Source organism: Drosophila teissieri, chromosome 3L (genome assembly GCF_016746235.2).
Source record: "Drosophila teissieri strain GT53w chromosome 3L, Prin_Dtei_1.1, whole genome shotgun sequence".
Lineage (NCBI taxonomy): Eukaryota > Metazoa > Arthropoda > Insecta > Diptera > Drosophilidae > Drosophila > Drosophila teissieri.
Genome location: NC_053031.1, coordinates 14866919 through 14894267, shown reverse-complemented (window position 1 = coordinate 14894267; position 27349 = coordinate 14866919). Strand labels below are relative to the sequence as shown.

At 38.7% G+C, this 27349-nt stretch overlaps 5 protein-coding genes across 6 annotated transcripts in view; 2 read left to right on the top strand and 3 right to left on the bottom strand.

Annotated features, from left to right (window-relative positions):
• The window catches only part of LOC122617732 (venom dipeptidyl peptidase 4), a 65688-nt gene that overhangs the window by 31897 nt on the left and 6442 nt on the right, over positions 1-27349 (bottom strand). Inside the window, exon 1 of one of the 2 annotated variants that reach the window (XM_043793704.1) lies at positions 6198-6354. The exons of the other annotated variant lie outside the window; for it this stretch is intronic. The gene's annotated coding sequence lies outside the window, so the exon portion shown is untranslated. Of the gene's footprint in view, positions 1-6197; positions 6355-27349 lie in introns of those variants that run through there. 2 annotated transcript variants of the gene reach the window in all.
• LOC122617737 lies at positions 6924-7656 on the bottom strand. Its single transcript, XM_043793712.1, has one exon. It carries the CDS (start codon positions 7539-7541, stop codon positions 7053-7055), a length of 489 nt encoding a protein of 162 aa, XP_043649647.1. The 5' UTR covers positions 7542-7656; the 3' UTR covers positions 6924-7052.
• On the top strand, positions 11286-15814 carry LOC122617731 (myosin-8). The gene is given in 3 exon segments (XM_043793702.1): positions 11286-11345; positions 11408-13416; positions 13831-15814. Coding segments are annotated over 3 exon segments (4005 nt in total). The 5' UTR covers positions 11286-11333.
• LOC122617738 lies at positions 16073-16669 on the top strand. Its single transcript, XM_043793713.1, has one exon. It carries the CDS (start codon positions 16115-16117, stop codon positions 16562-16564), a length of 450 nt encoding a protein of 149 aa, XP_043649648.1. The 5' UTR covers positions 16073-16114; the 3' UTR covers positions 16565-16669.
• Positions 21885-22458, bottom strand: LOC122617741. Its single transcript, XM_043793716.1, has one exon. It carries the CDS (start codon positions 22359-22361, stop codon positions 22023-22025), a length of 339 nt encoding a protein of 112 aa, XP_043649651.1. The 5' UTR covers positions 22362-22458; the 3' UTR covers positions 21885-22022.

Below are 27349 nucleotides of genomic sequence, written 5' to 3'. Positions count from 1 at the left end.
TCACTCGAAAACGCGCTTCTTTGGCTCGCGGACTACAGAAGTAAATGAAACCCCGCCGTAATTGTAGGGGTAATCAAATAAATTAGTCGAGTACGTGCAAGTGCGTTATTTTCAGCACATTAAGTGATGATTTTAGTTTTGTTGTACGGACCGAGTGGGTGTATGAATGACTGAATGAATGAATGAACGGATGGATGGGTGGGCGGTGCAGCCGGATGGAGCACTCTCAAAAAAAAAAAAAAACAAAGAGAAAAAAAACCGAAAACTAGACTGAATGAATCAACTCGACGGGTTGTAATGGCCACTGACGATCTGCGCGGCATTAAGACAATCATTTTAATTGGAGTGCCACTTGCGTACATGCAACCAAATCCCAACGCCACTAGGGCATTCGCCCTCTCGCTCTCTCAGTGCCTCTCTGTCTCACTCCCTCTCCCTGTCTCTCTCCCTGTCTTTGTCTGTCAATTGTCGGATGTGCCACTAAGCGCTTGATAAAAAGTTTTTGGCCGGCGCTGCTGCTGCGGATATTGTTTTTAGTTTTTGGTATTTACTTTGGGTTTAAGCTGCCGCAGATTGTCCAGTGGCTGGATAAAGTATATTTTATTTAATCTTCTGCCGAAGCTACTTTGCTGTTATGCAACACCGACCATTTGGGTCGGGTTTTGTGGCCAAGTTGCAGGTAGTTACACAATATCCACCAACTGGTAATCTCATTGATGAGTTAATAATTATATTTTCATTTTTTATTTAATAATTTTTACAGTGTCAACAATCACTTGCATCTGAAAGCCAAACAAATACTAATCATATTTACATTTAATAACCGCTCTTATCAGTTAATATTATAGTTCAAAATTAATTAACAGCCTAATCAAGCTAATAGAAACCAGATTTAATTGAATGCCTAGCAAATACGCAAATGTGTGCCACTATTCCCGACATGGCGATCCATAAAAGTTTGGCCAAATTGTAAATACACTAAACCACACTGTCCACAAAGCCGCAAATGGAAAAGACTGGTTCAATGCAATGCAACAGTTGCGATAAACATAATTATGTGCCCTAATGAGATTTGGGGTTTTCCTGCAATTAAACAGTTCAGAGCGAAAAAAACGAATGAGCGGCTTTCCCACAAGTTAATAGTTCGACCGGAATAAATCTATATCAGTTGCCCACTTTAATCATGCTTGAGCCTCGAAGGTCCCATTGCCATTTTAATTTTAATATCAAAAGGTGTGTGTGCGTGAAAGGCCATTGAGCAGACGTGTTCGAGTGTGAGTGGGAAAACTCCCGCCCCATCCGACAAGCCTCTAAAACATTTTCTACACCACCCCTCCCCCCCAGTTTCCAACCACACTTGTTTGCACATTTCTCATTTGACGTACTCGGTCGGCTTTCAATGTTAATTATACTTGTTGGGCACAGCCCACGCCTCTTTTCTCTGACACCACCACCGCCCAACGCACACCACCCACTCGCAATGCCACTCATTATGCAGCTCATATGGGATCCATGGAGCATATAAACCATATAAAAGTGAGCATGTTTTCAACAGATTTTCCTTCATCCGGACCCAGACCCTCTTGTAAAGCCATTTGCTGGCATTTGTGCAGGCCATTTTGTTATTTTTTCCAGCCTTCTCATTTCTTCTGTGGCCGTTTGTGGGCGTGTGTTTTGTTTCCTTTCTCTGTTTGCTGTTTGTCCAACCTTTTCAGCGTTTTATTATAAATATGAAAATTAATCACTCAGCCAAGTTCAAGGGATCCGAATCCAGAGGGTTCGCACACCGAAAATTTGTTGGCCATTCCGAATGGTCCTTTAATTAGCTCATTTCAAGCGGAATGCGAAGCTTGATTACCGCTGACTTCCCTCTTTCACTGCTCTTTCGAAAGGATCAAATAAATATATCGGTAACACTGAGTTGTTTAATGTTGCCGACTGGACATTTAATGTGCTCATTATTCAAGTGGAGTTTATTGAGGAATTAGTTCAGCAACAGGGCAAACCCCTAATAAGTCGAAAGGAAACTTGTGGTTTTCATGATGAAAATAAGGTATTTAGTGTTCATTTGAGTAAGTTAATAAATAATTTTACCAGAGTTTTATTAAATCCGTTTTAATTATTTCTGAATTTTGCACCAATTTAATTGACAATTTATGAAGCTAAGAAATATATCTTACTATTTCTATTCAACTTAAATAATATTCTAAAACTGTTACAGAAAAGGCAACCTCAGTTCTCCTGTTTGTTCTTAGTTTCCATTCCAATCGTGTGGTTTCGTGTGAAGAAACACAGCCAGAAAGGACATTCGAGTCCTGCCCTTGTGGCCAAAGTGTCACAGTGTCGGTGTCTTGTTTATTTGCTTTTTTAATGGGTCGTGCTTGGCGTGCTTTTATTTCAGGCTCGCAACACGCGGCGCATACGCAATATTGGCGCTTTGAATTAGGCTATGAAATTTGTGCGGCGGTAATGAAAAACTATGCCAGCAAAGGGCATTTCAGCCTAGAAAAACCAATGCAGTACTTTTGTCAAATCATCGAGGGACCAGGACTAGACACACAAAAAAAAACGTTGAATCGGGGGCAATAACTCTAGCTGGAAACGAAACCGAAACAAACTCAATTGGGCATGGACGGTGAGTCCAAGTTTTTGGCTTGGTTTGGTTTGGTTTTATTTTCATTTTCATTTGCCAAACGGGGCCACTTGAATGCGCAATGAAGCCCGTGTCCAGAGTCAAAGAACAACAAGTTCCATAGGAGTTGGAGGTCCGAACGGACCCAAACTTTTTACATTTTTGCATAAATTCAACGCGCCATCCGTTTATTTTGGTTGCACAATTTAAGCGATTTCCGTGACTATCACTGAAGATTTGTTGCCGCAGTATCTGCAGGCGAAAGCTGCTCAAAATTCATAAAACGAAGGGCTGCGAAATGCTGGCTGGCTGGGTGGCCAAATGGATGCAAAATGGATGGAAAATGGCCGGAAACGCGGAAATGGCGGGGGGCGAAGTGCAACAGCCGCACTCGAGCTTATTGTTGACATTTAGCGCCGGCAGCTCGCCATTCCGCCCACGGAAATCTCCTCTCCAACCGCAATCCTAGTGTTAATTAAGCTTACAGAGCGGCTGCAGCGGAGAACCAACCGGCAGAATAAAGTTGTTAAGTTTTTGTCAAGCCCGTGGTTGCTGTTGTTTTAGCTGCTGGCGGCTTAATTATTTTTATAAATTTTTTTCACATTTTTCACCACGCTTTTCCGGCTTGTTCTGCAACTTTGTGTCCAGAGTGGTTGGCTTTTCTGGTCATCTCATTAAATCGTATCAATTAATTTTTATTCCATTTTCCATTATTATTTTTAAACGTGTCGTATGTGGTGGCAGGTCATTGAAATTTGTTACGGTCGGACAATTATTAATTTGCAAAAAGTTTAATTGAAACGTGTTATTTTCTCGTCATAATTGCTTTCAATCATATAATTGGCTTTAACACTGTTTTGATGAAAATGCAAAATCTCAGGCACTGTCTGTATCATAAAAAAAGTTACTAATTAGAATAAGAAAATATAATTATATTTTTATGGAATGATATTTTAAAAAAATTAAAAATTATTCTTACAACAATAATTTACTATCTCTTCTCATTGACTTGCTTCCACTATCAATCCAAATATAAATAATAATTAAAGCTTAGTCCAATTACTCACATTTTATAAATTGCTTAATAGCTTTAATAAAAGTGCATACAATTTCAATCACTCGATTTCTATGTATATGAATCTCAGGCTATATATTAATTTAAAGCATTTTAAATAATATTTTCTATTCTATGTCATATAATTGAGTTCGGCTTTTGTTGCCTAAAATAACAAAAAATGTTTAATGGAAGCCAACGAAAAAGATTTGGCTTTGCATATAAACAACAAATGTTTTTTTTGGCTTTTGTTTTAAGTCAGCTTATTCGTATGTATTTATATATTATATGAATATTTGTTTTCACTTGGCTTTTTGCCTCCGTTTTTTTACTTCCCGATTTTCTGGTTCAGCGGGGAATTTCTAGCTACTTCATTAGTTGATGATTTGATTATGCACTTTATTTTTGCTGTGTGATTTTGCATTTCAAGAAAAACAAGCTTAGATTATAAACAAACGATGATAAGGCCCATTTAATGGGGCTGGAGGCGAAAAAAAAACTTTCCCCTTTCCTTAACTCGCCCAAAATCAAACGACGAATTAGATTTAGTGAATCAAGTTTTTGGAACATTACTCATTCGGTAAGTAGTTTGCATATATAGAAGAAATCTAAATATAGTCGACGCTTACATATACACTATGCAGAGAACGTGGAGCAATTTAAACGGCCTAGATTTCTTGGACAGCTGGCTGAATACGCTGTCGGCTTCCCCCTACGCACATAAATATGCTGAAAGCAATCACAAATTCTCAGCAGAGTGTAGAGAAATCTATTTTTCAATTATGTGAACAGTGCGGTTCCGTTTTAATACCTCTTAGGCTTTCCCTCTACCTCCTTTCCCCTCAATCCACACCATAGATAATGCCTGAATTTTCGCTCAATCTGCATTACTCAGTCAGATAGACATTGCTTGTTTGGGTCTCTTGACCTTTTTTACTTAAGTAAATAAAGTTTCATTTTCTCACGAACTTCTTGGGACTATCTCAAGCTCTGCTGCTTGCTGATTGCTTCAATTTTCTGTTAAAATATTTGCTCTCGCTTTCATGTTTACTTGTCTGGCCGATTCTGACACTCTTGTGTAAACAAGCTAAAACTTTGTCCAAGGTTAGTGACAAATTAACATGGACAATTACGAAGAAAAGTGTGGGAAAAACAAGTGGTGTGCATATTAGTTGATTCATGGTATTAATTAGCATTAATCTAGTGAATTTAGTGAACATTTCACATTATTTTACCATTTTAAATCGTTTCCGTTGCTGTTAATTTTTTGCATTTCACATAAGTGATTCATTTCCGTAAAGATTGAAAACACGATTGTGTAGTTGGCATTTTCATAATTTTATCGTAATTAATTAGCCCCAAAAGCCACATGTTTTATGTGACTTTATTTCCGCTATACAGTTATACAGCCCTAAAATTTAATCACTTCTAGTCCACATCACACACTCCTTTGATCACTTCGTTCAGATTCTTTTCAGCTCCGCTGAGCACTCACTGAAAACACCCAAAGTTTTTCCAATTAGTTTAATGCATCATTTTGTCCTTTCGGCAGGCAGCCAAGGCTGCTCCACATATTATATTCATAAATGCACATCGTATATATTTTGTTTAGACAAGTGCAAGCCAAGATTGTAACCACTTCATAGCACTGCTAGCAGAATGTCTTCACATGCATTTGTTATTTTTCGGTATTGTCCTCTTTTCCTTTTTTTTTATAAGCAAGAAATGCTGCAAACGAAATGCCGAAGAAATATTTAGCTGGCAAAGTTTATTTTACTCTTGGCTTTGTTTCTTTGCATGTTTTCCATTTTCTTCAGTTGGCTTTGGCTGTTTTGTAGCGTAGACAAAACGGCGGCGAGCACGTTTCCGGTTGCGAACGGCACCGGAATTATAACAAGTTGTAAATGAAAGGCAAAATTTGATTACAGCCGATGTCAGAAGGCAAAGTGAGAATTGCAGAACTAGTTAATTTGAATGGAAGCCGAATGGGGGAGAGCAGTGTATAAACAAAATCCGATGGGGAGAACGAAAGTTATACGCGTTCTATATAAAATTGCGTTCAATTTCTTAAAGACACTTTAAGAACATTTCTTTAATTTATCAAAATATTTATACGCCAATAATTTTTACATTTATATGTATAATATAATATTTTTTTTAAATTTATTGAAATATTAATACTAGGTGCAGAACATTTTTTATATTTCTTTTACGTTAGTCTACATTAAATGCGTGCTTGTGGTTATTTAAGAAAGCCAATATTATTCAAAAGTAAATTTATTGTGAACATTTTATGTAACTTCTTTTTTTAAACTTTTTAAATTTGTATACTAAATAATTTTTCAGTGTTTCTTTTTTTAATTCAAAAGCCAATTAAAAGCTTCGTTTGAAATTGAACTCCATTGAAATCTATCTCCGTCGTATTTTATTCATTTTATTCCGGATCGAACTTTATCTGAATCTGCATCTCTCCCCATCCAAACTGACTTTGGGCACGCGAACGTCACTTACGCTTACTGCCACTCGAAAAATGCGACGTAAACTGGATCTGTGGCGCGGCGCAGAATTTCTGTGGAATCGGGATCCGCAACCGTAACCGAAACCGAACCGCACGTGGCGACTGACAAGCGGCAACTGAGCTCAACCGCAGCTGGAGAATCGTCGCCAAGCGAATAGCGAAAAGCGAAAAGCACTCGGAGTGAGTCCGAAAACGGCAGTGGAATGAGTGCGAATAGCCGATTACCGGCGAAAGAGCTGAGCACAACAAAGCCACCGTTGAGTGCGTTTGCCTTGAGTGAGAGAGCGGAGAGCTGAGTCAACAGGTTGTTTTGCTGGTCGGTCGGTCGGTCACTTAACCTCGTTACTCTCTCTATTCCTGTGGTGGGTCACACGGGGCGTATGTGCAATATGGCTCACTCGGTGCGTATGGGTAATGTGTATGGCTCAAGTTTGCCGACAAATCGCCGACAAATTGTTTGGGAACGTTGATGCTGGCTACGCACACGACTTGGATTACCAGTTGGGATTGTCTTTAGCACGAGCTGCGGGCTGTCACGGTGCGTATACGTGATTTTGTCTTGACTTTTCTGCTGGACGCTGGCGTGCTTTTCTTTTTGCTTTCTGGGTGCACGGCGTTATCATAATTTTGTGTTTTTATGGTCATCCTTAGTTTGTTCGGTTCACAGGGCTTAACGGGGTTAGGGAACTTTACCCACAACTACAGACAGAGAAAAATGGTTTTAATTCACCATGCAAATTTAATTGAATCGATAAAAAATATAAAACATTTGTGGCGCTGACCGCCTTGTTACACCATATATGTAAATGTGGGAGCTGGAATTGACAACGCCTTCAATTAATTCGGTACTAATCCAATTGGAGCGAACTAGTATCCAATTCGCATGGTAGCTGGTCCTCAGTACTGCTTTTCTCAGAAGAGACTGGAACATCTTCAGGGTATTGCTGATTTATGTCAGATCTTACAAGACTAACGTCATTTAGATCTACTGGCTTTTCCGAACTCGAATCCAACTCGAGAAACATGTTAGAGACCATTTCGGGATTTAGTTGGGCATCCAAGTCGTTGCTTTCAATCATTCTAAACAAAATTTCCAGGAGCAATTCACAGGACTTCTTTTCGTAGCACATAATATCGGTAATGGCGTTCTGGATAGTGTCCTTCATTTTCAACAGATCCTGATTCAAGTTTTCGATATCAAGCAGAGCTTTCTGGGAACTCGCCAGAGAAACGGCAATGCGACGTCCCAGATCCTCGTGCTCCAGACGCATATTGGTGGCATTCTCCCGAAGACATTCAATCCAAATATAGCGCTTTGCAATCCTCCTCATGTTCATTGTGAGCGTACAAAATATATAGATTTTATTTTAATTTATTTTATGTCTGAATATCCGATTACTTTCAGGACGGCAATAGTACTGGGAACTTATTTTGGATCCATAGAAATGACAGAGGCAACGTGGAATGAGTGGCCTGCTTGGGTGGCGCCACAATAAGATCATTGACATCAATTATAATAATTATCAGAGTAAGCCGATTAGCTGGCTAATGAATTAAACATCATGGGGATTTGCCGACCCATCCCAAAGGCGACAAATCAATGTCACTTAAAACATATAATTATCATCATTAGCTGCCCAAAAGCTTCGCACTCCCCATGAACCTAACTTTTATTACAGACTATTTTGCGAGCTGATGGTGCTCGGTGTTGCATTCATAATTGATTGTCCTGTGGGCAAACGTGTCCTTTGCCTTGGCGTCCCTTCGCAGGATAAGCACTTAAGCTAAATGAAAGCAGATGGATTAATTTTCATTTGAGTTGCTGACAAAGAGATTTCTAAGCTGCTCTGTCAATGCCTTCATCTTCTTCGTCCTTTCTGCTTAAATTTTTATTTCGAATGTGCGAATGTAAATGAAAAACGCTTGGTAATTGGTCAAAGTGCTTGATTCCGGTCAAAAGCAAAGGATTTCATTTTTAATGAGAAGCAAATATGTTCAGCCCTAATTGGAATAATGGAAAGTCCTGCGGGCTCCAAACGGCTTGCGGTTTAGGTCAAAGTCAATGCGATAGGGGCGATTTTTAAGCGAAAACGTTTCGCTTTGTTAGCAATTTAAAATTATTATTTGGGGAAGGCTTCAAAAATTGATGGAAAAGGATAAAGTCATCTAAATGGGATTTTTGAAACAATGTTTTGTGTTAATTAGTAAGGGGATTGTATTGAAAACAAATACAATTAGCTGAAATTTACATATTGAACTGATGATGAAAATATAACTATATCTATATGTATTTTGTTATAAACTTTAGTGGGTCTAATGTATAAGTTTAAAGAGATTTTAGTATCTAGCTAAATACGAAGAAACAATAAATATGGTTTAATATTCAAGCTTTACGCACAACATTATTATTTTTCTAATTAATAAGGCGTTTGTCAATGTGAACAATATTGCTAACAAATTCAACCATCATGATAACTAAATGGTGCTCAAACAGAATTTCAACTGAAATCTCCAGCATCAGTTTAATTCCTTCCGCTTTCTCCGTCTCACCGGAAAAGCTTTTCCCCAGCTGTCAACTGGTAAGTGCCGAATTCTATCAATTTGTCATTCAATCATTGCACGAACGTTGCTAAGCCGACTATGCAAATTGAAGTCAAGAGGCATTAAGTCCGATCCCAAAACTAAAACGCTACTCCATGACACAATTGTCAGGGTTTTATCGGCTTATTTCTATGCATGAGTGCAGACACTCACACGGACACGCTTAAACCCACACAAATGCAGAGCACTTTCTGAAAAGGAAAATGCTTTGGCAATTTTCCGATTATTTTTTCTGCCATGTCGAACTCATGTGAATGCATATCTATCTTCTTCGTTAGTCGGAATAAGAGAAGTTTATTTCTGGTGTGGATTGCAAATACTTGTCGATTTTAAAGAGCTTTATTTTAGAGACTTTTTAAAGTCAACATCAGTGCGTATACTAAAGTTTAATATGCATTTTAATTAAGGCAAGAATTTAATTTAAAACTGAACATTTTTGTTATTTTCTTTAAATGTTGAAGTTCTTAAAGTTCTTAGCCACAAACGCCTAACATATATACACTAAAATAATGAATATGTATGCAAAAATAATTGAAAGCCGTTTGATTGATTGGCTGAAATATAGCAGTTAACTAAGGTTCTGCGCTTTGGATTATTGTGCACACCCATTTGGGCCTTTCTAAAATTGATGTGCGGTTGGCAGGTGATTTATTGCGGGTTGAAAAGAAAAAGGACTTCTTATTTCTCTGCCTGTGCGCTTGCTTATCAAGTTTCGGCAAGATTTTCATACTGCGACACATATTTTGTTTAAGTCGTATAGTAATTGAATCAAGGCAACCTTTTTCACAGAAGCCAACATAATTGACGAAAAATTTGATAAACCAGAGGTTATAGGTCACAGAGTGTGGGATGAGTTGGGTCAATAGAAGGATGACAGATCCCTTTGATATTGCATTGAGATAAAATTCATAAAAAAAATCGTATTAAATTGAAATATTGAGTATTTACATTACTCAAATGAAAATCTACTTACTTTATCTAGTTCTTTGCGTGTAAATACCTTTTGATTGGTGCCGTAATCTTGTTGAATAACTCACCTGAAAGTAAAATAAAATGCAGCGAAAAATGAATTAACATTTTGACTTCTTTAGTTTTCGTCGAATTCTGTTCAGTAAAATAATAAAAATGAGCACGTCTGCCGAAGATATTTCACTTGACTGCGCATTTTTATTAATTTTTGTGCAGACTGAAAGGAAAAATTGCTGGGATAATAAATTAAATAGCTCCCGTTATCCTAAGGCTTGACTTGAACCTTGCCTTTTCTCATTATTGTTTCTATTAACTATCAGTCGACTGACTTGAGCTACGCTTGCCAATTTCCGAGGCTCAACTATGCCAACTACTTAAGAAAGTTTCAGCGCTTGCCACTTTCCCCATGGCCACAACACCTATCATTTGCATCTGTCCTGACGCCGCGAAGGTACCACGATTTACCTCAGGTTTCCCGGGCACTTTTCCGGGGACTTTTCCCGTCCAACTATCGCAAGTCAAATGCGAAAAGTTCGATTGCATTTTTGGCGGTGCCACCATCCGTCGCATGTGGCACGTTACTGGTGCGCTGCCACCACATGACGCATACGCCATGTTGACTAATTAAACTAATCTCCTCGCTCGATGGCTTGGCAAACACCTTGAGCTGAAATTATTTGAAATACCCCAGCACCCAAAAACACAACACACAACTGTACACAGACATATATTTTTCATTTTATTTCTGCGGTTTAACTTTTGCTGTGATTTCAGTTTCGGTTCCCTCATTTTTCTGTTTTTCTGCTTTTCCGCTTAGCAATTTAATTTTGGTGCTTCCCTTTCTTGATTTTTTTGTGTTGGCCTTCTCGCCGTGTTTGCGTAGCTGAAATTGTTTTCCATTTCAGGTTTTTCCGCCCGCCCATGGGGACGGAAAAATAGGGAGCTGGATGCTGGGAGCTGGAAGCTGGGAGCTGGAGGGGTTGTCATGGATCCTGGTTGCTGGATGGCATGGTCGGGAGTCCCGGTTTCGACTCCCTGTTGGGTATACATTTCAAGTGGCTATGCGGCCACAACCTGTGCGATGATAACGAGTAAATGCTGCTCAGGGCATTGCGAATTGCATTGGGTTTCCCACAAATTTATGCTGCTTCCTTCTGGGGTGTCCAAAAGTTGGAATGAGTTTGCCGCCAGCAACGAAGGCAGAGGTAATCCCGTGTAGCACACGGGACATTCGTTAACGATAAGGTGGCTTTGGTTAAATTATTGGGCCGCTCGCTTAAGTTGTTTGGGTTTTTATTTAAATCATTGTAAACATTGTTGATGTGAAATCATTTTACTAAACTATCTACATATATGTCGAATTGGTTACAAATTTATGATATCCAATACTTTTCTGTAAAGTCTTGGATCCCTCCTCGTTGGTTAGTATCCAAAGCGTGCAAATTGATTGATGCTCACTGCTCTTCACCAATAGTAACTAATAGTGCTCTCTGTGCCCAGTTAGTTGAACTTGGCAGACCGACGACAGAGGTCCGTGGACCGCAGTAAACGTGACGAAAATGAAACCAAAGGTGAGTTCACTGGATCGACCATCCAAGATGCTTTCATTTAACAATGCGAATGTCATGCACAGGTATCGATTGCGTCACTACTTCCATTACTTTTGGCAATTGCGGCGATGAGGAACCAAATAAACACTTCGGGGGATTCGGGGAGTATTTCCAGCGAATCAGAAGCATCATCGGAAATGGATTTGTGCGAAGACTACGATAATATAAGCAGGTGGAGTGATAAGCTGTCAAAGATTAATGCCCATTTAACGAACTTTCAGACGACCTTGGGTTCGATAAGAAGTTCCCTCGATAAAACCAGGTCTATAGAAAAGTGCTGTTTTTATCAAAACAACATCGTGGAACTAATAATTGAAAACGTGAATGCCATTGGTCCAGACAGTGAAACCCAAGATACGCAAATTCAACGCAGCAAAGATCTTTCAACGAATCTCAAAAATATTTTTACTAAAATTAAGAAAACTGTCGTGGATGGCTTTAATAGTTGCTGTGAAAATTTGCGGGAGGCAATCGAAAAGGTAAAGGGTGAGGTCGAAGAAAAAGTGAAGAATATATCGATGAAATATAAAGAGAATATGGACACCAAAAGTTCAACGAGGAACGACGGTCTTCAGAAAAAAGTGAAACAACTGGAAGGCGAAATAGAAGTTGCGAAATCACGCTTGGAAAAATTACAAAACGAAATGGATAGAAATAGTGAGAAAGCCAATTGTTGTAAAGAATTAAAGCAAGAAATGTCGGCTTTTGATGGTAAAATTAGCACAGTCAAAAGTGAAGCAGATAACGAAGTCAAAAAGTTGGATAATCAACTTCAAGAACTAACGGAAAAGCTGCGGAATCAAGATAAATTAACTGATGCCTTAAAAAAATCTTTAGAGGACGGTGGCGAAATTACTAAAAATATTATCGACAAGTGCAAAAACAATTGTGGAAATCCGAATAGTAGTCAGGATGTGCAAATTCAAAAAGAGAATTTACTTGATTTGAAAAAGAGAACCGAAAACCTTCAGATGCTGGTCGCAATCCTCACCAATAAAATAGGCAACTTTGACATCAAGGGATCCCCAACAAGTTTAAGTTTAATCCTACATACATGCCTGGAAAATAATAAAAAACTGAGTACAATTGAGTCTGAGCTTCGGGAAATGATTAAGAAACAAAACCAAACATGTTCTAAGGCATCACCAGAAATTACTAAAAGTAATGAAAACTGTTCCTCAGATGAACAGCTGGAGAAACGTATTAAAGCACTTCAAAATGAATCTAAAATTCTGGGTGACGAACTTAAAAACTTTCCTCAGTGCTGCCGAAATATTGATAAGCTTCACAAACAGGCGGACCAAATAACCAATGCGCTTCAGATCATGAACAAAACCTACAATGATCAAATTCAAGATAATAAAAATAAAATTGATTCCCTAAAGGATGGCTTGGATAAAACTCTTGAAAGGGCGGGTCAAATAGATCGTTCAAAAATTAACGATGGTGTTCAAGAGCAACTGAAAAAACTTGAAAGAAAGTTAGACAAAGCTATTATAAGCGTGGAGGTCTTGAAAGAAACACAAGATGATTTCATAAAGCTAATGGAAAATACAAAAAATCTAAAATATTCGCCAAATGAGTTCGAGAAGCTAAGAAAGGATTTTGAAGAGTTTCGACTCAAAATTCTAAGCCAGTTAAACGAGTTTGAACAGAAAAAGCTGCAAGAACCATCCACTGATGCTAGGAAGCGTGAGAGTCAACTTAAAAAAATCAACGATAATGTTCGCCAGGATATGGACAAATTGAAAAATACTATTCAGCTACAAGACGAACTGAAAGTGAAGGCCCAAGATGAAATACGAAAAGGGAAAACGCCATCAAAGCTTATGCTCGATTGCGAAAAAAAGTGCAAGGAAATGGACAAGTTTGATAAACTCATAGCTGAAATAGAAGACGCAAATAAGCGCGTTAAAATGAAAGTTCTGAAAGAAGCTCAGAAAAAGAAAAAACCTAAACGTAAGCCCAAGCCCAAGCCTACGCCAACACGGCGTAGGGCTTACGTAGGGGGCATCGATTTTGAACCTTGAATGTAATATTTGAAATAAAATATAACAAAATGGCAAATTCAACATGTGTATTAAAACAAAGAGGTTTACATTTTTCTGGTTTTAGTTAATATGAAAAATTTATCCTCAAAGGACTACAAAGAGTTTTTTTTTCTATTTATGTGAAAAATGTGTTTAATTTATAATTTGATCAATTACACTCTTTAATATTTCTGAGGACATATTTTGGTGATTTATATTCCACTGTTTCTTATTTTTTTTACAAATAATCAAATGCGATCAGTTGTGGGTTGCGCTATCAAGTACTACTGTGGTCTTTGCTTCTTCTGAAATTCTAAAACTCCCCTCGCAGTGTAATGGTAATAAGCACAGCATGCAAATCGATTGCTGGTCACTGCTCTTCACCAATAGTAACTAATAGTGCTCTCTGTGCCCAGTTAGTTGAACTTGGCAGACCGACGACAGAGGTCCGTGGACCGCAGTAAACGTGACGAAAATGAAACCAAAGGTGAGTTCACCGGATCGACCATCCAAGATGCTTTCATTTAGCAATGCGAATGTCATGCACAGGTATCGATTGCGTCACTGCTACTTGTGATTACTTGTGAATCTGCAATTACGTTGGTGAGGAACACACATGAAAACGGAAATATTTATAATCAAATTAGAGCACCACCGGTGAAGGAGCGGTGTGATGACTACAATGACATTGCAAAGTGGATAAATGAGCATATCAAGCTAAGTGCCCAGCTGAGGAAATTTCAGAAAGATCAAATTGCAGTACCAAGCTATTTTAAAAAGACGCCCACTTCAAACACCTGTCGCTTCTATGAAGAAAGCACTCTGAATCTAATAGTGGAAAAGGTCAACCGTATAAACGAAAAAAGTGGAATTCAAGTTGAAAAGCTGAAGAGCAGCGGAGATATGGAAAATGATGTGAAAAATGTTTTACCCCAAATTAAAAAGGTATTTTCTAAGGGCATTAAAAGCTGTTGTAAAACCTTGGCTAAAAAAATAGAACAACATAAAGTGGATCTACAAGAAAAACTTAAGGATATGCCAACAAAATTAAGTGAGACCGAATCTGGAAAATTAAACGAAAATGACGCCATCCAAAAGAGTCTAGGCCACATAGAAAAACAATTTGAGGAATTAAAACCACTTTTTCAAAAGGTACAAAAATATTCTGGTGATACAGAGGCAAATACAAAATGTTGTAATAGCATAAAAACATCGATTCAAGCTTTGGAAAGTAAGTTAAAAACAATCAAATGCGAAGGAGATAATCAATCCCTAAAAATAGAAAATCAGCTAAAAGAGTTAAAAGATAAAATACGGAAAAATGTAGATTTGACAGATGTTTTCAAGAAAACTTTAAGTCAGCGCTCTGAAAATATTAATAATATTCTTAGCATCTGCAATAAAAACTGCATAAATAAAAATGTTTCAATGGATACTATAGGTTTCCTTGACCTGGAAAATATTATAGAAAATTTAGAAAAACTCGTCGACACGCTTTTCAATAAGTTAGGCGCCTTTGACATCAATAATTTAAAGGGAACATTTAACACATGCAATGAAAATAATGAAACGCTAACTGAAATTCAATCTAAAATTGAGTATTTGCTTAAGCAAAATTCTAAAACTTGTTCTGAAGGATCGCCCCTAGGTTCCGAAAGTGAAATTAAAAAATGTTCATCTAATGAAAAGCTACAGAACAGTATTCTGGAGTTGCAAAAGGAAATTGGTATCTTGCGTAATGAACTAACAAAGTTTCCGAAATGCTGTCAAAAAATCGACGACCTTAGCGCGTATATTGGAAAACTAGGAGACATGATGAAGAAAATGAACCAGACTTACAATGATCACCTCAACGCTAACTCAAATCAACTTAATTCTATAAAAGAGAGCCTGGGTGAATCCTTAAGAAAGTTACGCAAAAATCCGTCTCATGATTATGAAAACGTTGAGAACCTTGCAAGAAAACTTAGGAAAGATCTTAAAAAAACTAGTTTGACACTTGGATTTCTAAAAAACAAACAAGATGAGTTGTTAAAGAATAAAAATGCAATGCAAACTTCATTATACTCTCCCGATGAGATGAATGGGCTGAAAAAGGACTTGGATGAGTTTAGAAAGGTCATTGATGGCAAGCTAAAGGATCTTGAATTGAAAAAGCAAACCAAAATAAACGATGCTCAACGTCTTGATACATTCAACAGAGAAGCAAATCAGGATCTTGATAAATTTAATAAAATAGCCCTTGCCCCCAAAGAACTAGAAATGCAGATCAAGGATCAGACAGAGAAGAAAGTAAAGAAAGCAAAAGAAATGCTTGATTGCAAGCAAAAGTGTTCAAAAATCAACATGATGAACGATCTCATCGACCAAGTTGAAGACATGGAAAAGATTGTTAAATAAAGATAAAGCACAGTTCTCTTCGTGTATTTCTGATTTATGATGTATTTATATTTGGCAAACTAAATATACTAATTTTTATTTAACCATTGAATATTTTTTTAAAATTATACTGAATAGAGGTAAACTTACAAAATTTCATTTATGCTAATTTCATACTGCTAATACAATTTTAATATCTTTTGGTTAATTTCTTAATTTGTTTTGTCACTATTATTCTTTAAATATATTTTTATATATTTATGGTATTGCCTTCAAGGGCTCCCTGAGTCGTTTGTCAGAGTTGTACTAAGGCAAATGTAAATGATGCTGCTACAAACAGAATTTATAAAAATCGACGACGCCCTGGACATCTGCAACTCCATGGAGGAGGATCTGTTCGAGTGTCTGAGCACTGTGAAGGACATGAACCGGAAGTACAATGCACCCGGACGCTACATCATCTCCATGGAGCCCTTCGCCGAGGACTTTCCACTGAGCAGCAGCAAATCCACGGACTTGGATGCGACGTCCATGCGAAGTTGTGACTCCGAGCTGGACATGCTAAGCCAACTGTATGGGGCCAGAAGTGCCCAGGAGTTGGACGAGTCGTACGTGGAAGTGCGCTACAAGTTCATCAGGCTGAAGCGTGACATCGAGGGTGCCTTTACCCATTTTCTAAGGATCGTTGACTGTGCGGATCGGCAGGAAAAGATTTCACATCGCATGCTGAGGGGCTCGCAGAATGGCAAGATAAGGCTGTGCAGACACTAGGAATGCAAATTTCTAGCAACTATTCCATCAAACTCTGCGAGCGTGTGTAAACTGCAAATTGTGCCGACACTTTGCAGCTTTTATTAAAAATTACTGTCACCATTAGCCGAGTTGCCCGATGACTTTTTAGGAGCAAAAGAGGTGCAGGGGTGAACTTTCCAAAACTCATTTGGCCTGACATGAAAATGACGCAAAGTTTTTTATCAGAGCCTCAGTTTTTCTTGCGACACAAGTTTCGCCTGACGTTAAGCACGATGACGATGATGTTGATGTTGGTGGGACAGTAACAAGTTGGCTGCATGTTTATGAGCACGACAATGGGTAAATACAAATACGGACATGCGAAGAGAATATGTTGGGGAAACATGAGAAATTGCCAGCGCAAAACTTGAGATAATGTAATGCAAAAGTGGCCCAGGACCAGACGCAACTTTTCCATAAAGCCTTGCCAACTTGGCTCCGTGTTTGTGCTTGGTAATATATTTGTGAGCATTATTTTATTTCGTATACCTGCTGCTCGTACACGGGTATGCTAGACACGTTGGTAGTAGGTAACAGGCTGAAGAAAGTGTTTCTGATTCTATAAGGTAGCCGTATAAGTCAGGCTGCCCGCCAGTTCATTCAGATGAACTGAAAATGTGTATTTTCATCTCTCCTGCATTTTAAGTAGCGGGGTATGCGATAGTCTAGGTACTCGACCACAGCACTCTCTCTTGTTTTTTGTTTTCATTTTCCCCGACTTTGTCGAAAGGGGCACGGCATCCCCACACTTCGTTAGAGGAACAAGTAGCTGGGACAAGGACCAGTACCAGGACCCTGGCCGGCAAACTGGACAGCTGCAAGGACATAAAACAGTGAAGTTTTGCATATTTAAAGTAATATCAAGGGGAGAAAACAAACTTTTCTTTTTCATTTTCATTATTATTATTATTTTTTTTTTCTTTTTCTTGGTTTATTACCCAAGGGTCATGAAGTGTGTGCGGTCCATTGAATAGAGGCAGCAGGATCAAGAGGGTTCGGCAAGGGGTTTAAAAGGTGTTCATTGAGTGAATGCTGCGGTCACTCTTTGTGATGAAATGGTTGAAATGTTTGCCAAACAAAAAGGTAACCAGCAGTCATAAATAATGATGAGAGAATATAAAAGGAATAAAGAGGACCCGCACCTTCAGCTTGGAACTAATTTAATTTAGCCTGCTTCTAATCAAGCTGTCACCTTTAATGGGGATTACTAACATAATTATACCCGGTACTCCTATGGTATACTAGAGTCGTTGAAAAGTAGAAAAAGGATAAAGTGTTTCCGAGGCTATAAAGTAGATAAAATAGATATACTTAATCAAGATCAATAGCCGATGTCTGTCTATCTAAAGTTATATCCATTGTATATTTATATCGACGGAAATAAGACATCAAAGAAAAGAAACCGCGTTAATCACGTTTCTCGACTTTCAGATACCCGTTACTAAGCTGGCACTCATAAGTGCTAGGTAGGTATTTTATAATTTATTTTGCATATACAACTTAGCTAGTAATATTGTGAAATCCACATAGATGAAAACCTTAGCCTTTTGCAGCTTAAACAAAATATTCGACTATAATTAAAACCCTTCCTTTTAACTGTTACATATTTTCCCAAATACTTTGAACGGGTATCAAAATCGTTTGCCAAGTATTTCAATGTCGGCTGGCTCGACTGAATAGTGCTGACTGTTATTTATACACTTCCTGTGCCCAATGGAGCCAGAGCCACCGTTCGCCATTAAACATTGCTTTATGGGGCCTACAGCTCTGCACAGCCATCGATTGATATGAGTATGGGAATTTATTAGCACTTTAATGGCCCAGCCAGTCGACCTGGCCCTAGAATGTGGAATTCTCAGGGCCGTATTTGGATTTTGCCATTCCAAGTGCATCCAGAAGTGCTTTAAGCCTACCCACTACCAGTTTGTGAAGGACCCTTGATGGCCAAATCGAAGCGGGTGAAGTCTGCTCGATGGGAACTAAAAATAGCTGGGCAAAATCAAAGTCGAAAATGTGGAAGAGCCGCCGAATTGTTTTGCACGTTTAGCCGCAAATTGAGTCCGGATTACCCTTTTCCGGCTGCCTCATACTCAGGCTAAGTGTATCCGGAATAGGCATTTGTTCAACACTAACATGAGTAGCTGCAAAATGCTCTGATTTTGGGCTGGCCAGTCCCAAAGAGCTACTCGATATCCCATCCTGTTTGTGCTGCAGAAGACCATTTAGAAAAGATTTGCCGAACAAGTTTGTTTAATTAAGACTTCCTGCGGGCCAGTTGATTGACTTTAAGTGCCTGGAAGTAACCGAATTAATGAGGTAAGCTCCCAGGCGATTTGAGCTCTTCAGACAGTGTCTGGGGAAATTTCATCCAGAAGTTAAAGTGGAATGCGGGAAAAGTCTGGCGAACGAACAAATATTTGCGGGTTTAGTATCAAGGAAGTTATATTTAAAAGGGTGGAACACAGTTCTATTCGTTACTTATTTCATGGCATCTATGAAATATGGGAATAAGTTTCTTCTTGTTGCCATTGAAATATCATTATTATCTATTACATTTTACATAATCTTTTAAAAACTGGCTAGGCTATTAATATTTTCCTACTGTAAGTTCTTGTTTACTTGCCTCATTTCTCTCAGCAAGCAGCTAAACCGCGCCCAGAGGGATTCCATGTTAACCAAATTAATGGAATGGAGAATCCGAGGAAAAAACTTCCAGAAGTAGACGGCAAACAGGGACAAAAAATAACCACAGTTCATAAATATGTAGGAATCTCCCAAACTGGGCAAAAAGGGAAAACACGTTAGGCACTTCCGTATGAATAAATATTTAATCAATCAATTTCGACAATTTTCCTTTTCGAAGCTCGTCAAATGCATAAACAGAATGGATACAATTTCATTTGCCGAATGATGATGATGATGATGATGAGGGTGATCAGATGCCTTTGTTGCTGTCGTTGAGGCATAAAACAAGTCAGACACATAAAAGTAGATTTGATTGAAATGCTAATTTCCACAGATTACCAACGGGAAAGAACTCACTCGAGATAGGTCGCTTTCAGTGTTGCTATTTCGTCTATTTTCTGCGGGAAATTCGACCGTCTACTCTTTTCGAAAATTAAATAGGGTCTTTAGAGCAGCTCTATTTAATCCAAATAACAGCAATAAACATAAAAATATTAAAATATATATTCACAAAATAAAGCATTGACGTATGTTAAACAATATTTAGTTTTATTTTTTCCCCGCTGTTTTAATTTATTAAACTTTTTCCCGCTGCTTTGGCTGCATTGCCAGACTTGTTTCTGTTTTTTGAAATAGTTGCTAACAGCACTGTTTAAGCGTCAGAAAATGGACAGTCATTGAGAGTTAGTCATCAATATCATCATCGGTATGGCCATCAGGCAGAAGAGGGCCTTGAAAAATCTGTTGAGTGGGGACCTACTGGCCAAATGACAGGACACTTCTCAGTCGAAACCCATCAGCCGCAGCCCCAGTTTCGGTTTCGGTTTTGGTTTCAATTTCAGTTTCGATTTCAACGCGATTGATATCCCATGAATGCCCGTTTCCCCCGCCGCCATCCACTTTTCACTTTCCCAGTTGCGATTATCGAAACGTTATTAGTTTGTCGGCTGCCTGTGACAGGTCACATTGAACCTGGGCATTTTCTCCGTTTAGGTCTCCTCGGCGTTCCACATTCTAAATTGTGTGGGGACGGCCCCAAGTCAAAAAAGAGGAAAAAGAGTGACGGGCTCTTGCGTGAATTTATGGGCACAGATTCATGGCTGGCTGTTTCGGATTTTGTGGCATTTTGTAATTGAATTTCATGTGGGGCTCATATTGAAATTTTAATGAATCGATGACGTTGGGCCAGAGGGAGAACTGTTTCTATTGGTTTAGACTTCAAAGGCTGCAGACGGAAATTATTTACTTAAGTCGATGCTTTTAATTGATATCATATCAGTCGTGCGCCCATTTATAAAATTTTCCTTAATTTGATATGTAAGGTATTGTCTTCGAATCACAAATTATTTATAATCGTGGATCCAAGATAAAATGCGTTTGCAGTTGTACGTAATTAAGTGAAGATTTAATTTCACATGTTGTGGTATCTTTTTAAATTTGTTATAATTTAATCTTGGATTTATAATCCAAGATAAAATACGTTTGCACTTGTATGTAATTAAGTGAAGATAAAATTTCAAATGTTGTGTTTTCTTATTAAATTCCTTATAATTTACCCATTCGATGCACGATTACTAACCTAAAGCACAAGTGTAGAAAACGAAACACAAACTATATTTTGTCTGTAAGCCTTCTGCAGCAGCGTAAAAGTTTCGAATTTATCTTGGCACTGAGTGCAGCTCTGCAGCCATTTTGCCCACTCAGGCACCCATTCATTCAACCGAGTGAGTTCACTCAGTCAACTCGGTTATCACACACATTGCGTAGTCACAACATTGAGCCAAAGTTAACTTAAGCATGAAGCTGGGAGTTGTGACACAATGCGACTCTGAGCCACTGGAACAGCGAGTACCACGGCTGTGGACTTTGACAAACTGCCACAGGATTCGAGGAGGAGCAGAAAGGGAATCCGAGGCGCAGCTGCAACTTGCCACAGTTGCACCAGTTGGAGTGATAAACGCACTGCACAATTGCTGGCGTCGAGATTTAGCAGCTGACAAAATGCTTGTGACATTTTTGCAAGTTAACAATAAAAATATTTCATATAATTTAACGCTGCTGCAACGGCATTTAAGAGCAAATTATGTTTGGCTTCACTTCCATTGATAAGATTCGGCTTCAGCTTTCTGTTGGCATTTTTCGCCAAACTATATCTCGAGTGGCAGACGACGAACTTGAAGAATGTCCTGCCTTATTTATTGCTTTTAACATATTTGTTTGGCTCCCAGGCAATTCGTCTTTGTATGTGAATGTGACGAAGTGCAAATGCAAATTTCAGTCTCAAATTTTCCGACTTTGACTTTCGTTTTGGGTCTCCGGCAAAGTTTTCCACAAAACAAAAGGCCCCCTGACAAAGTGCAGCTGCTCGAAATTGCTTGGGGTAACATTTTTGAAGGGCGGTCAATGAAAAGTTTATTGTGCGCCGAAAAGAAGTCATAGTTTGTGGACCGAACGAACCGAAGTTTCCCAATTGTGTGTGGAAAGCCACTAATAAATTGCAAATAGCGTTGGAAAATGGCTTAAATAATGGCGACAATAGTCCATGTGAGCCCTATATAATGGTTCGCCTTTGAGCTCATCGGCAAGTTTTGGGTCAGTTTTTTAGATTCTTAGCTTGGGTAAACACATAATTTATTAACAAATAACTTTTAAATGTCGCTCGTGTCTGTTTGTGATTTGTTAAATGGGCCTCTAGAGTTTACATAAAATTTGCGAAAATTTTAAAAATGAGAAATTTAACAGTGTTTTTAAATCATTCTTCGTTTCTTTGTTCAATGCTATCAAATATCATTGTATTATCGCCTCCAGCCATCTTGTCGGCACTTTCGACCACAGCTGCTGATGGAATCTGAGCATGGAGTTTCCTCTTCATCTGAGTCACGGCAGAGTTGGCCAGGCTAATGCGCTTTATGATTCGGTTTAGGCGCTCCTGAATGTTGGTAAACATCTGCTCGGAGAACCGAGCATCCTCAGAGGTGTCCAGAGGCACCACGACTGCATCTTCGACACTGTTGTTTTGGCTACATTCTCCATAGGGCTCATAGCTCTCAAGGTCTTGAAATATATCAGATCCGTCGTCCGAAATCGACATATTGATACAAAATATTTTAGGAATTTGAATAGTTATACAGGAGCTGCGAAACAGAACAGACTTTGGAGCAAATAGATAGGAGATTGAATTTATACTGACAACAAATTCTACAGCACATTGTTTCTTATAGAATTCTTATATTTTTGAAACTAACGATTTGATGAACTTAAAATTAAGAATGCAACGATTTAAGACCTCTTAAGAAATCGAAGCCCACTTGGCATGTAATCAAGTGTGAAATGTGTTCAGCAGGGTCATAAAATCAGAAATCAATTAAAGCCATTTAAGAGTGAGGAGAGCCAACGATACGGATATGGATGTCGAGAGTCGAAAGTCGACAGACGACAGTCGAAAGTTGCCAGGGCACAAGGCAAATAAATCTCTGAAACGACTCTGCCGAAAAAGGGCGCACTTTGTGGGTGGCAGTGGGGTGAAAGTTTTCCCCCAGTTAAAGGCAGCGAACGAAATCAAAGTCTATAACTTAACGACTGCAATGAGAATGATGCTGATGACGATGTCGATGATGTGAAACGCCCTCAAGGTCCATCCCATTCCGTTCATTTTACCCACAGCCCGCTGCCTGCCATTCGAGGAAAATCCCTACGCAGAAAAAGAGACAAAAGCCGAAAAAGACGGAAATGCAGCATTCATTCTCTCGCCATTTCCCTCTTAACCCGCCCGTTTTCCCATGGCTCTTTGCCATTCTCGTTTCTGTGAGTTTTTCGCCTCCATGTGCTAAATATTTGCCAGCCATTTCTTTATTTTCCTCTGGCCTTTGTCGCCAAACTGGATTCCCATCTTGATACCCATCGCTCTGCCACATCGTAATAAAGCAATAAATCTGCTGAGAAACTGCTCCTCCTTTATAATAAATTCCGCTACGCATAAAAACACTTACAAATGAGTTTTTGTTCAATGGAATAAATGGCATGGCACTACACATATACTCGCATGTACTAAGTTTTATATGGAGCTGTAGATGCGAATGCATGTTCATGACTGCACCCAGTCAGATTCACACACTTGGCTTTCTATATCTTCCGGGCCTCGCTGAATCCTCTATTGATAATGCCATTTGGCATTTGGCTTGTGGCAAGGCTTTGACTTTTGCGACGTCTTTCACTTTGTGGGCTTTCTATTGAAAACTCGTTGCGCTGCTAAGTAGGCAACATTTTTCAACTTGCTCTCGTTTATTCGCTTGTATCTTCGGGCGTAGTTTAGTAGGGGATACATTAAGTTTTTGTAAATAAATGTAGTAATCACAAGATGTACTGATAAAAAATATTAATTTAAATTGTAATACAAATAAACTTGAAATATTTTTATATTAGTTTATTAAGTTATAGGAAGGCATACATTCAATATTTATAAAATAAGTTAAAACACTTGACTTTTTATAGGTTTAAGCAGTTTAAGTTTTGTTTTTTTTTGTTTTACAGAATCTTAGTTTACAAAAAACAAGATGCTTATTAAAAAATTAAATATAACTTTTTACAATCCTTGTTCAAACCTCGTTTATCCTTCTTACAGGCTTTATAAGCATTTACTTATGCACATATTTCGCATTAAATATTAAAATTAACAACTTGCGATCAATCTAAATTAGTGGAGGTGTACATATGGCCATGAAATAACCCTCTTTTATCAATACCCATGTTTATGCCAAGTGGTCTCATGCTGTTGCCTAATCTGCTGTCCAAATCACTCTTGCAACATGTTGCACGACCAACTAATTGATGATATAATTGAATGTTCAGAGACCATTTCCCAGTTCGTTAGGCTCCCGCGCTGCTGCACAATCCATATCCCATATCAGGAACAACATCTGTCAGACCCATCACAATAAATAACCATATAGTTATAGTTGAGTTTCCTGCATTAAAACGCCATCAGGCTGGAGATTAATGTGAAAAGGTCACGCCCAGCTCCTTGGGAGGTGAAAGCCATTCACTTCAGCAAGACATTGACATTTGCTACTGGATTTTCCTTTCCATTTCGCCGCATCCTTTGGTTTTGTTGCTCCGGCTCTGCTGTTTCACTTTTGTGTGCCTTTCCTGCCGCAGGACGCAAGTCAGCAGGACGCGCCAGATGAGACACGTGACAATGTCAGGGCGAACATAAATGCCGTGTGTCAACATCCAGGTCGCAAAAAGAACTAAAGTGAAAATGTCTTTTTATCAACTTTCGGGGAAGTGCCAAACAAGTGCACCGCAAAATATTCCACGAATTGGTCATAGCATCGGTTTATTCTCCTTACCGAACTTTGACAAAAATAATATCTTTAAATCTTTTATATATTAATTTAGGGGTTGTTTTTTAATTTGTACTAAATAAAGGCATTCTAAACTTTATTCTTTTAAAGCAATCTCTCAGTAGTATATCATTTTTATTGCCTAGCATCTGGGTTTATAAAAAGATTATAATACATTTAGCCACCAGATTTGTTTTGGGAGGATTTCGCTGGGATTTATATATTTTCTAATCTTTAATTGATATGATTTCCTCTACGTGCAGCTGTGTTCGCGCTCCTTTTTTGTTTTCGGGGCTTTTTGGCTGTAGTTTTTACATTTGTCTTAATTAGGGGGGTGGCGCTCTGAGAAATAGAAGCCACTTGAAGAAATGTGCTTGAAGGGCCATCAGCTGCCGCTGGCACTCGGCACTGACTTGTCTGACTTTCTCCTTCTTTTCACTCTTCGTAGCATTTCTCCGCCCTGCTGGGGCACACGTGTGCGACTTAATGGCAACACTTTCGCATCCTGCGAGTCCTCGTATGCCGCTCATGTCTGTCTGTAATTTATATGGCTGCTGGAGTGCCACAGCATTTCCCCCTTGCCATTCGCCATTTTTGCCTAGCAAAATTTGTTATTACGTTGAATTAAACTTGAAAAATGTGTTAATGGTCTCGTTCTCTGCTGTTCACACCAACTGCGGCTCCGAACGGGCAACTTAATTAAATTCCACAATGATTTTGTTATTTCGCCTTGTAGCAACAAGCCATCTTCTTGCCTAACTACAATTACCAAAGACGCCAGTGTGCAGCGCACCACATGGCGTATGTGTGATATTTTCGTTTCCTTAAACGCCGCAAATTCCAACTTCATGCGTATTCTCTGCTTTTCCTGCTCTCCCGTTTAATTTGTTGTCCTTAATGAGCTGTGAAAAGTGTTTTATGCGAAAATTGGTAAATTGTGGCAGTTGAAGCCAACTGCGTGAAAATTTAATGATGATCACAGAATAAGTTTGAGGTCACGGCTGAATAAGAGTATAACACGGAATTGGAAGACATTTTGTAAAATCACAGAAAATTCTTAAGCATTGAGCGCTTTTAAATTGCCAGCTTTTAAGCTCGCTGAAATATTTCAGAGAAGTTCATACAGTAAAATAAAAAAATATTCTTTAACTGTTTGCAATAAAGACTCAACAGAATTTAAAAGCGCTCCTTTCCAAAAACATTTTCTTGCATTTTTTATTTTTTTTTTATTAAGATTTATTTGGGTTTTAACTTTTAACTGTTTGACATGAAAATGGTTTTACTGGTAATTAAAAATAAAACCTGCAGATTTATGTGGAGCGGAAGCTCAGGAAAAAATGAAAAAAACACGAAATAAAAACAAGAGAACATTTTCCAGTGACCAACAAGGACAATGCCACACAGATCCCACAACTGAATCGCATGCAGCAGGGTGACTTGTTGCCGGAAAAGCTTTAAGCCGTAAGCGGAGTTAACTTTAATCAGATGGCAATTAGCAGCAGAAGCAGCAAAAGCAGCGGAAGCAGAATGCCATCAAAGGGGCCAAAGATTCCAAAGGGGGATATGTGATGTTGAGCATGGCAACATTTTTTCGCTTTAAGGATCATCAATCAGCTTATTCTTTGACCTTGGGCCAAACTCACTTGCTCCAGTTTACCACTCACTCAACACTCATCCTCAGAGAAAAAACGGATTGCAGACCGCAGAAAGGAAGTGTGGCCTTTGGCTTATTGCATTTTTCAAGTGTGGCCAAGTGCCACAATTATTTATTGCATACCAGAACAACAGCCAAGGATTGAACAACCACCATTGAATGATTAATATGTTGGAGCTTAAAGTATTTCGCACACAGTATTTTACATATTTTAAAAACTTGGCAATTTTCCTGCCCCGTGGTAGCTAGAATTTTCCATTACAGTTGCATGTGTGGAAAAAATGCGCCCAATTTGCATTTGAATTTCCGTTCCCATTTGGCGGTAACCGTATTTGTATTTGTATAGTTTGGAAACATTTCTAAGAGATGATAAAAAGGGTGTGGTTTTGGCCGGGATGATCATCGTGATGATGTTGCAGAAACGTGCGTTTGTGTAAATGAGCTGCAAAAAAGGATGCTTTTGTGTGCCTTTTTCTGTTTGTTTTTCCGTAGTTTTCCTATTTTTTCGGGACGGCCAAGTTTTCCTTTTGTTTGTGAAGTCTAACATCAACATACGGTTTTTTCTGGACTTGTTTGTTTTTCCTGTTGAACGTCCTTGAATGGAAAAGAGCCTGAAGAAGAGTATTCCGGGAATGCTGATACAATTTCAAATTGTTTACCTTGTCGTCGCCTTGCCTTGAATCTTTTGCCCTTGAGAAATTGGTTCTTAAGTATAGGAGAGGATATATATTCGTTTGCCTATTGGAGCTTTTCCCTTTACACATATCTTTGCCATCTTTTAACCGAAAGTAAGCCCTTGTATTATAATAATTTGTCATTTAAGAGCTCATTCCCTAATTTGATGTAATTTACTTGCCATTTCCACACCGCCGACCATGAGCTCGGGCATTTAAATTAAATTGAAAGTTTTCCGTCGACTGCCGAGTCCTTGTCAGATGATTTATCATCATAGTCCTGTGGAAAACTTTCATCAGGAAAAAGGAGAAGAAAGCAAAAGGTCTCGTTCTAAGCGAGTTCGCCAGGCGAGGCACGCACTTCCAGCTGCCCAAAACTTGTGAGTTTTTATCTTTTTTCTGCCGATTT